At 35.0% G+C, this 11,565-nt stretch overlaps 1 protein-coding gene across 1 annotated transcript; it reads right to left on the bottom strand.

Annotated features, from left to right (window-relative positions):
- Positions 1–2,647: 2,647 nt before the first annotated feature.
- kynu (kynureninase) lies at positions 2,648–11,127 on the bottom strand. The gene is made up of 13 exons (XM_051111454.1): positions 10,683–11,127; positions 10,451–10,571; positions 8,454–8,536; positions 8,107–8,168; positions 7,949–8,020; positions 7,786–7,860; positions 7,561–7,707; positions 6,285–6,383; positions 6,090–6,163; positions 5,947–5,999; positions 5,585–5,670; positions 4,288–4,518; positions 2,648–3,914 (listed from the first exon to the last, which is right to left on the bottom strand). The coding sequence occupies exons 1-13, from the start codon at positions 10,837–10,839 to the stop codon at positions 3,789–3,791; spliced, it is 1,386 nt and encodes a 461-aa protein (XP_050967411.1). The 5' UTR covers positions 10,840–11,127; the 3' UTR covers positions 2,648–3,788.
- Positions 11,128–11,565: the final 438 nt, after the last annotated feature.

The raw sequence follows: 11,565 nt of genomic DNA, 5'->3' as shown, positions 1-11,565 counted from the left end.
TAATATTTTTGTTCATCAAGGACACTAAACTTATATTTCAAATAAATGCTGTTCTTCTGACCTTTCTATTCATCTGTGAACTCTGAAAAATATATAAATAAAATATATCAGTTTCCATAAAAATATATGGTTTCAACACTGATACTAGTCATTTCTTGAGCAGCAAATCAGCATATTGGAACTATTTCTGAAGGATCATGTGACACTGAAGACTGGAGTAATGATGCTGAAAATTCAGATTTGATCACAGAAATAAATTAGATTTTAACAGATATTCACATAGAAAACACCTATTTTAATTAGTAATAATATTTCACAATTTTGACTGTTTTTACTGTATTTTTAATCAAATAAATGCAGCATTGGTGAGCAGAAGATTCTTTTTTTAAAAAACATTTAAAAATCTTACTGACTTAAGACATAAGGACTTATTTGGATTATAATGATTTTTAACATATCAGGTTCTGGTGTGTAATCACACTGAGTCTGAAGCATTCAGTCAAAGGTTCTTTAAAGAACCATCTCTTTCTTACCTTTTTATAATCTGAAGAATTTTTATAATCTGAAGAACCTTCTTTCACCACAAAGAACTTTTTTGTAAAGGTTCTGTATGGAACCCTTAAAAAAAAAAAAAAAAAAAAAAAAAAAAGCTTCTCCCATGGCATTGTGAAGCACCTTTATTTTTAAGAGAGTAGAAATGAGACAAGCAGTCTCAGTCAGTGTCTTGACTGAGAGCCAACAGCATGTGAAACACCCACATGAAACCCCGTGACCTGCAGCCGTGGCACAATCATCACCAAATCAAACCCGCATCCGCTCTGAGAATCCAGAAGCTCTGTGGATCACAGCCAGACCCAAACCTCATCCTAAAAACTAACATACACAAAATGTGCTTTAACACATTTAACGTCTGCATTTAGGAGTATTTGTCTGACAGCAGATATCCTGAACGCAGACGGAGGAGGCTGCTCATTACTCTAAAGAAGGTTAATCCATTTAACTCCTGCATATTGATATGCCAATTACATCTAATTGAGGAGGAGGCATCAGTCAAGGTAATAGTGCAGAAAGAGTGTCGGCGCGCATCGGGCCGCGTGAACACGTGTAAGATCGTCTCTCCTAATTGGGCCAGAGCGACTCGGGCAAAGCCAGTGAGGTGTGCGACTCCAGACCAGACACATCCGTCAACGGCGCATCCCATAATGCACTTCACCTCCCCATGCTGGGCCTCGCCTGAGCGTGTCCAAAAATGATAAAAGCAAACGGGGGAGAGGACGGGACGGGACGGGGCGCGAATGAATATTTAGTCATTCAGCAGTATTCTGTCTGGAATCGGCCGGATCAGTGAATGAAGCGCAAACAAACCCGGCAGTGATTTGTAGACTCATTATAGTCTGTTACAAACCCTTCTGCTTTCAGTGTTGACATACAGTTTTAAATAATAGAATGAATTTGGTTTAGTTTTATATTTTCCCTTTTCATTTTCGTTTCAATTTCGTGTGGTTTTGTTTTTTTTTTTGTTTTTTTTATTATTGTTTTTGTTTCGATGTCTATATAGCATTTATTCTGTTTTAGTTCTGTTTTAGTTTAAAAAAGTTAAATAAAATGAAAATGAGTATTTTAGAATCATAGAGATTTTACTATAGTTTTTTTTTATTAATAGCTTGAATTAGTTTTTATTTTTTAAATATTTATTTATTTAATTTTAGTTGAAGTTTTAGCAATTTTGTTGCGTCTTTTATTTTTGACAACTGTCTTTTAACAATCATTTTTGATACATCTGACATTTATATACATATATATATATATATATATATATATATAGTAATTTTATTTCATTTGTATTTTAGTACATCATGTAAAATTAAATGATAATGAGAAATAATGAGAATAAAAATATTTTTCTTTGCAACTAGCTGGAATATTTTTTTTTTTTTTTTTTTTTTTTATTGTTGTTATTATTATTATTATTGTTGTGGTTGTTTTATTTATTTTTATTCCTTTTTTTGTTTTCTTATTTAATTCATTAATTTATTTTTTGCCAACACAAACGTTTTGTAATAAAAGTTTTTATAATATTTTATTTACTTTTTTTTTTTTTTAATTTTAATAAACAAAACATGTTGTCATTATCATGTGAACATGAATGATTCGTAGCGTCTCTGGCAACTGTTGTGCAACATTTTATGATTTCATCATGCCATGAGGTCAAAAGTAATTACAACAATAGTTCTAATGCAAAAATTGTGTGATTGAATTGAAAAATGTAATAACATGAATTTCAAATGTGCTTGTTTTGTGTCGTGCTCCACTTCATTTTGGAAAGTTGTAAAAATTGAAATAGATTTAAAGTGAAGTCAGAATCATGCTCAATTCATGCTGAAGTGCAAATAATGCAAATAAAATGCATCAAAGTGAGTCAAAGTTACTGCATTACAAGACAATAAAACCTGCTCAGCAAACATTTGTAGAGACAATTGTAAAACAGTAAATGATCTTCTAAATGATGTCCGTACACATGCTCTACAAATACTAGCATTGCATAACAGAAACCATCCTCAGTTTAATGAGTGTTTGAGGAAGACAGTTTCGTTTTCCATTGAGTTTGAATTAATCAGGAATTAAGTGAAAATAGATTCAAATAAACTTGTATTCAAACTCTCAGCTTTAATGAAGCAAATGAACACACTCTGAAGGACAAACGTCCCTCAACAAACAGGACACTTTTTCCCATGAGGGGCTTGTTTTAGGGTTTACCAATGAATAACTCACTCCAGTGCAAAGTACAAAAGATTACTGCACTGTTCTCATGTGAAAAACACTGTTTAAACTGTAAGACTTAGTTTCATGGTTTTACTGCCCTGAAAATATTCCTTCTGCTTTTGAAAAAATTATATCAGTTGACTATGTCATCATCTTAATCTTTAATTAAAAAAAAAAAAATGCTAATTTAACAAATCTCAAAATGAATATCCACTTTTCTTACTTTACTTTAATGTTGTGATGCCTAACTTGAATTTATTTTTAGATTTTAGCTTTTTTTTTAATTGATAAAATAAAAAAATAGTATGGAATTTCAGCCCCACTTTATATTAGGTGGCCTTAACTACTATGTACTTACATTTAAATGAATCATTTGGTCCAGTGCACTTACATACCTGTTTTTACATTGCATTTACATTTTAAAAAATACCTATATGCAATTACATCTGTAAGTAATTAATGTAATTACATTTATAATTACACTGTTGACCCATCCCGTACACTTTAACCTACCCATACCATCCAACCTGTCCCTAACCTAAGCCACATCCCACCTCAGTAGCGGCAAAAGTGTTTTGCAATACAATACGAACACAATAAGTACAATGTGCTTATTTTTTCCATGCACATACACACTAGTTTATAGCACCTAATACACAGACCAGAATTTCATTTGGCAAGTTATTAGTTATTGGCCATAACAGGGTAATTATTGGCTGAGCTATGTGAGACCAAGTTTAATACCAGTACAAATTTGAACGGAATTGTTTGTTTGATGAACAAAGACTAATTTTTAGCATGTATATTAAATCCATTCTTTAAACTAGTCTAAAAATCTATGATGAAATATAACAGTAACTGAGTAAAGAAACACATTTATTGGCCATTTGCAAACACCTGCATTGAAACGGTTTTGTCTGTAATGAAGACTGACGCTCTCGTCGTGTTAACGAGCAGCTTCGCAGACCAACGACAGCCAACGAAAACACTTCAGACCTCATGTGGCACAGTCGTGTGATGGTGTGTCACTGTTTGGCTCCGCTGGCGCTCAGCGCTGATCCCAGAGCTGCGATAAAGCGGTGAACATCAGCGAAGGAGTTGTAGAGCGGCACCGGAGCGACCCGCAGGACATCGGGCTCCCTCATATCACACTGAAACACCAGACACACAACACGCTGAAACACAGACAGCCTCGACAGCTCTACGGACCTGGACACTTTACAACCAGGATGTTGCATGATGCTTGTAAGCTTTCATGTGATTCACTCTGTGTGTGTTTGTATGGGAGTGAGAGGTTACATTAAACTCCTGTGATCATTCACAAGACTTGGATTAAACCACTTCATATGGATTAGTTTTATGATGCCTTTATGACCTTTTTGGATCTTCCAAGTTTTGGTGGGAGAGAGTCCTCTCAGGATTTATTAAAAGGTCTTAATTTGTGTTTCAATGGTAAATGATTATATTATATTATTTGGAGGGAGATTAAATGACAAATAATGGTATTAACAAAGCGGTACGTACGGCGACTCCTCTCTTCTCCAGCTCCTCGAACACGGCTCTGATCGGACAAGAGAAGCACAGAGACAGCTGACAGCCTCTCTGCTCGGGGTCAGAGGGCGTGATGATGCGAACCGAGGGTTTGTCGGGGTCTGACGGGTCTTTGGTGTAGTAATGTCTGATCAGATACTCCAGATACCCCGTCAACAGCAACGACTTCTTCCTCAGATCCTTCATACTCGTCTGGTTAAAAATCTGTGTTAGATTCACAAGACCAAATAAAGAATGAGACAAAACACTTCACCTACATGAACTGGGAGGAAATCAATATTTAAGATGCAATATATAATCAATATCAATACTGACTTTCTTGATGGCATATTATGACAGTTTATAATTTTTGGTTGATAATTTGCATTTTTGTAACAACACAAATACAAACATACAGAAATGCTTACAGAAAAGTAAACAAAGTAAACAAAAATCAAAATAAAAAATGATTTTATGTCACTTGAGTATCTTGAGTAATTGTAAATGACTTTTCGTATGATGTTGTAAGATGACAGCAGTATATCATATAAAGGTTGACAGTATGTTGTATAATAGTTGTCTGCAGTGTTGGGGAAAGTTACTTTTAAAGGTAATGCATTACAGTTTAGCATTTCTCCCTAAAAAATAACTAATTACATTAGTTACGTTTAATAGAAAGTAATGTGTTACGTTTTTAATTCTGGGCAGGGCTTTTAAATATACACATTTTTGCAAATGTAATTTTGGCAAACGTAAAAGCCCTTTCAAACCAAAAGTAAATTCACGCAGGAGAAGAACACTCTTCAGCAATAAAAAATAAATAAATAAAACACAAAATTTAAATTTTAAAACTATTGAATTTTTTTTTGTTGTAATTTTCGTATGGTTGCATTTGATCATCAAAGGTCTGCAGCAAAGATACTGGTTAATACAATGGGTTTAAACACATGAAGAATACTTGTATTAACATAATTATTGCAGATTTGCGTCATACTCTGAGTTTCCATTTCACTATTTTTATTAATTTTGAGGAATACTGAATCTGGTTTTTTTGGGTGAGATGAATGAATGCATGTTCTCATTTAGTCTAGCTGTCAGTCAATGGTAAAGCAAAGTAACTGGTGTTACTTATTTGAAAAAGTAACTCATTTTCTTATAAATTCAAAAGTAATGCATTACTTTACTAATTACTTTTAGTATTTACCCCAACACTGGTTGTCTGTAGGCTATGTTGTAAGTGTTATGTTGTATGTTGGTTGTCAGTATGTGTTTTGTGCGTGTGCTGTCTGACCTCTAGACTGGCCTGTAGTGGACACACCAGTAAGATGGGCTGATTGGACAGACGGAATCCATTAACACCAGGCTGAAGGTCCATTTCTGCAGGAATATTCAAGTCATTCATAAACATTCAAATCTTTTTTTTTTTTTTTTTAATAGTACACCTGCAGACATGCTGGGACTGACTTTTGACACAAATCTATATCTAGAAGCTTCACAACATCTAAAGCTGCTTTACAGAGTGTAATGCAACTACATGTGTGTCCACAGGATGTCAGCAGAGAGCAGACCGTGAGTTCCCACAATCCCTCAAAACTTACAGTGATCATCATGATGTTTGTGTCAGTGACTGATGTTCCAGCAGGATTCTCATACCGTTATTCATGAGGAATCTGGTCTTCAGATTGTGTCCCCACCAGCCCGTCAGTCTACACACACACACACACACACACACACACACTGCATGAGCTTTATTTCATCTGTAAGCGTGTGTGTGTGTGTGTGTAGGTGATACTCACGCAGGTTTAATGCTGTGAGCGTGTTTCTCATGTATATACGCTCCAGCCAGACCACCGGCCCCTGAGTTCACATACTGAACAAAACACACACTAAACACCACTAACACTGATCTATCATATATTTAACACTAATACAATAAGTATACAACAGCAACATAGAAAAAATCATTTATGAACATAAACATGAACACTGACCTTATAAGAGCACCAGCAAGCAAAATCTACATTCCAGTCGTGAAATCGCAGTTCTGCATTTCCTACAGCGTGTGCACAATCAAACCCTACCAAACACCCCTAAACACACACACACACACACACACACAGAGACAGATTATTTTCCTGGAAATAACTATGAAGCTGCTTTAAAACAATCATTATTGCATAAAGTATTATAGAAATAGAAGTGACTTGCCCTGACATTCTTGAAACTGGGACTTGGGCATATAAATGTGTCCATGACACAAATTTTTCTGTGTCATGTATCACAATTTCTGTGTGAAACATGACATTTGTAGTACAAGTTTTTTCCATTCATTTCCCCTATATGCATTTACAACTTTTTTTTTTTAATTAAATGAACGAAAATGAACAAAAGCAAACTTTGCATAAAAATGTTTAAAGAGCCAGAGATACAAGATTGTGCATTTACATAATTTTAGTATTTATGATTATTATTTTAGTTTTTACTACACTGTGAAACATAAGCATATCTCTTCAAAATGTTATTTATTTATTTATTTATCAAAATATTCAAACATGCAGATACATATATAGTTTGAGAGGGTGGAAATACTTATGTATCTGTAAATCAATTACATTAAAATGGGCGATGCATTTCCAGTAAATTTAATTAAAGTGGAGCTGCAAAACAATTAGTCGTGATTAACTGATTCAAAATCAAAGTTTGTGTGTACACACTATGTGTGTGTGTGTGTGTGTGTGGACTGTGTATATTTACTATCTATATATACAGACACATATATGTATATATTTTAAAAATAGTTGTGTGTATTTTTATGTATTTGTATCTAAACACTTGTGTATAATTTATATTATACATAAATCTAAATATTTTACAGATAAATCAAACCTTTTTCCTTGATATATAGATGCATGTGTGTGCATATATACATAATAAATACACACAGTACACACACATATAGTATGTAAACACAAACTTTTAGTTTGAATCAATTAATTGTGACTAATTGTTTTGCAACAAATAAACTTGCCAAAAGTTTCCAAAAGTTTCCGAAAAACCTGGAATGTATTCAGAAATTCTGGAATGTTTCCACCACTTTGCAACCCTAACACCACGATGTTTTTAACATGTTTTTAAGATAATAGCAAACTGGTATGTGTTGATAGAAAAGCAAATATAATCATTTCATCTCTGATCTCATGTTAGTATGAAAGTGCATTCAACATTCTGATTTTATTCGTGTTCTAATGACATTTCACTGCGTTTCACCTTGGCGTGTCCTGCTTTGGTAATGGCCTCCATGTCGAACAGCTGACCGGTGTAATACTGAACGCCGCTGAGCATGACCAGAGCGATGGCGTCGCCCTCCCGCTCGATGAGCGACACGATATCCTCCGTCCTGATGGTGTCTTCACCCTAAAACGGCCAGTCCACACGGTCACAGAGCACTTGCTGTCTGCATGATGTCATACTGAGAGGAAGTGATGTCATTACCTGTCTGGGTTTAATGATCAGCATGCTGTCGGCCACGTCCAGTTCTCTCAGCCGGATCTGAGATTCAATGGCGTACTGCACATTCACACACAAACACGGTTGATTGAAACCTACAGCCATGACTGACCGGGAATAATGTTAATGTCATTTTAGGCTTCCGTACGTGATCTGATGGAAAGGCCTTCTCTTCTAGAAGGATCTTGTAGCGTTTTGGAGTTGGTTTGTAGAAGGAAAGCTGAGGGGGGCATACAAATTTGATTTAATATTTAAAAATCAATATGAAGAAAAAACATATTTGCAAATGTTTTTGTACGTTTTTACCATCAGAAGATGCAGATTGACTGTCAGTCCATTCATCAGAGCCACTTCCTCAGGTTTAGCACCTATTCAAACACACGCACACATCCATAAATCAGTTTGGCTAAATAAGGGCTAATCAGGAATTAAACACGGGGGTAAAGTCCTCTCTTTACCCTGTTTACCATAGCTGAACCGCCCTCATTCTATCTACACACAGACCTGTGACTCCTCTGTGCGTTTACATCACATAGAAACAGTGATATGAAGAGCAAATATTCCCCATGAACCTCATTTCACATTCAAACACTGGATGTGTCTGGTCAAACTGAACTCAGTAACAAACTCTTAGTTAAGAAGCTATTCATTACCAACGATCTTTGCCATCTGCTCCTCCAGGTTCTCTTCAGCCCAGACCCAAGGTCGCGACCCCTTCAGATGGCCATGGACTCCCCTGGAAACAACATGTGGTTACAGCAGCTCACTGTGGGTTTCACTTTAAAGCATTTCTGTTATTTTATCTAATTAATTAATCTAATATCTAATTTTAACAGTGCTTGTCACTGCAACAAAAAAATATAGTGATATTAATGGAAAAGAAAAATATGTTTTAGTAAAGAACCTGTTTACCTGTTACCTTAAAAGAAAAAATATTTTGAAAACATTTTATGTTTAATAAGGCAGTGAAGACATTAATTTAATTAAATTACATTTTAAAATAAATTAAATTGTAAATTAAATTAAATTTCATGTAACAAGATAATAAATATAAAGAACATGTTTATAATAATCAAAATGTATAAAATAATACAAATCACCAATATGATATCCTAAAGCCTGAAATATAATTATGAACTAAAATAAACAGTAAAATAATAATAATTTTAATTAAAATTACTTTATGATTTAGAATGGAGATATATTTATAACAAATATAACAAAATAAACATAGAAAATACTCTTCTAACAAGCAACATGTCTAGAAAAATATTAAAGCCTGAAATATAAATAGAAAATGAAATATACATTGAATGATGAAATGCAATTTAAATTCAAATTAGATAATGAATTAGGATGTATTTGATTTAACAAGACAATACATATAAATTAAGCTTTTAATAAGTAAAATGCATAATGTGACCCTGGACCACAAAACCAGTCATAAGGGTCATTTTTTTTAAACTGAGATTTTTAGCATCTGAAAGCGGAATAAATGAGCTTTCCATTGATGTAAGTTTGTTAGGATAGGACAATATTTGGCTGAGATACAACTATTTGAAAATCTGGAATCTGAAATCAAAATTTTAAGAAAATCAGCTTTAAAATTGTCCACATTAAGTGTTTAGCAATGCATATTTCTAATCACAAATGAAGTTTGATATATTTACGGTAGGAAACTGACAAAATATCTTCATGGAACACGATCTTAATTAATATATTAATGATTTTTGGCATAAAAGAAAAATGTATAATTTTGACCCATACAGTGTATTTTCGGCTATTGCTACAAACAGTGTTGGGGAAAGTTACTTTTAAAAGTAATACATTACAATTTTGCGTTACTCCTTGAAAAAGTAACTAAATACGTTACTTAGTTACTTTCTACGGACGGTAATGCGTTACGTTACTTTTGCGTTACGTTTTAAATCTGGCCAGGGTTTGCTTCTTTGTTTTTAATATAAAACAATTCTAATGTAAAAGCCCTTTTACACCAAAATTGAAATGAATTCACCTCAGTCTGAAAGAAAAGTACATTTATGCAGGAGATGGAAAAATGAAGCACAAATGTTAGTTTATCTAAAGTAATTATTGCTTATTAGTATAGGTGAACTGCATCATTGAGCGACAGCAGCAAATGGGATTAAATACATAAAGGATATTTGTTTTATTTAACATATTTAACTGTTGCAGGGTTGCTTCATGTTCTGAGTTCGCATTTCACATTCATTTTGAGGAATACTGAACCTGTTTTTTGTGAGTGAGATGAATTAATGCATGTTCACATTTAGTCTAGAATACAGTAACGTCATGTTTACTCTCAATTTCCCGACAGAAAACTTGTCAATGAATAAATGGGGAAAAAAGTAACTGCCATTGGAAAAAGTAACTAGAAATTCAAAAGTAATGCGTTACTTTACGAGTTACTTTAGAAAAGTAATATTATTACATAACTTGTAATGTGTAACCCACAACACTGGCTACAAATATACCTGTGCTACTTAAGACTGGTTTTGAGGTGCAGGGTCACAAATACAGTGACCAAAAAATAAGTAAAAAAGTCACAGTATACTTTATGTGATATTGATGTTATATTTTTCTGAAACTGATTCTGCATTTATCAGCTGATGAATCAAGACAGATGACTCACATTTTGGCCCATTTCTCCAGCTCCTCATCGATGTATTTTTTGGTGTTTTTCGGCTGGAGACCCAGTGAATTCCCAGCTAAATAAACGCAATCTTCGGCACCATCCACAAGTGACAAATCCGCTAAAAACAGAGGAGAAATCACAAGAAATCAGATGATGAATGAATCTGAGCAAACACTCCATCACAGTCGCACCTCACGCAGTGATATTCGGGTCATAAAGTGTCACTTACAGGTCGACAGCTCTGATATTTTGGGTATGAGGAACTCCTGGCGCAGGTGGCGCAGCTCATCCTGTTTGTCCAGATGTTCCGCCACCCTGCGGGATGTGGGGCTGCACTTCAGCTCCTGCGAGACCCTCGCGACCGTCTGCTGCGCGCTCTCCATCATCAGCACCTGATTCAGAGCAATCAAACTTCACAAACCTGCAGGAATCGCTGAGATACACCAGGCAGAGACTCCGGGTGACACGCTTTCAGTCTGCACTTTGACCCCGTGAGCAAACACATCAGAGCTGAGCTAATGATTCCCAGAGATCTGCACCGTTTCCTAATTTCCACTCGTCCCGCTGACTGTCAGGACGCGTCATGACACACCGACTCACTTCCGACGTGTGATGAAAGCATTGCGTTCTTCCTCCGCACATCAACTCACTTCTGCTTCCAGTGTGAAACGAATCGTGTGTGGCCTGTTGCTGGAGCTCAGAATATGGAGTGAATTTTGTGCCAATATTCATCAAACAAATCCAACGTTTTGCAAATAAACACGATCTGCTTTGCAAAGAAAAACTCGACTTTCAAACAATGAAAAACTTGGCTTGAGGAAACTTGGCTTGATTTTCTCACAAATGTGCGCAGGCAGACAGACCTCATAAATGCAACTGAACTTCCTTTCCCAAAAAACAGCAGATGGCGCTGTCGGTCCATTTACACTAGTCTCCTGAGACCCAAAACACCCGTTTACCTTTTCAGGGAATACAGCAGACCAACATGAGTGGGGAACAGGTGAGTTTCTGTCTTACTATGTCTATAATTACCCATTTAGATGTTTTCACAAAGCGACCCTATACTACAATGTCAGTGAAATTTACCAATAAGTGCTGTAAAGTTGTTAAAG

This window comes from Labeo rohita, chromosome 6 (assembly GCF_022985175.1).
Source record: "Labeo rohita strain BAU-BD-2019 chromosome 6, IGBB_LRoh.1.0, whole genome shotgun sequence".
NCBI classification, from domain to species: domain Eukaryota; kingdom Metazoa; phylum Chordata; class Actinopteri; order Cypriniformes; family Cyprinidae; genus Labeo; species Labeo rohita.
This window is presented reverse-complemented; position numbering and strand designations above follow the sequence as displayed.

What these genes read in the sequence shown, in the direction of transcription:
- kynu (XM_051111454.1), bottom strand. Translation starts at nt 10,839, where the DNA reads ATGATGGAGAGCGCGCAGCAGACGGTCGCGAGGGTCTCGCAGGAGCTG. An exon ending in TGATCATTAAACCCAGACAG is followed by an intron (nt 7,708 to 7,785) that starts GTAATGACATCA and finishes TGGCCGTTTTAG; the next exon opens with GGTGAAGACACCATCAGGAC. An exon ending in GCTCACAGCATTAAACCTGC is followed by an intron (nt 6,000 to 6,089) that starts GTGAGTATCACC and finishes GTGTGTGTGTAG; the next exon opens with ACTGACGGGCTGGTGGGGAC.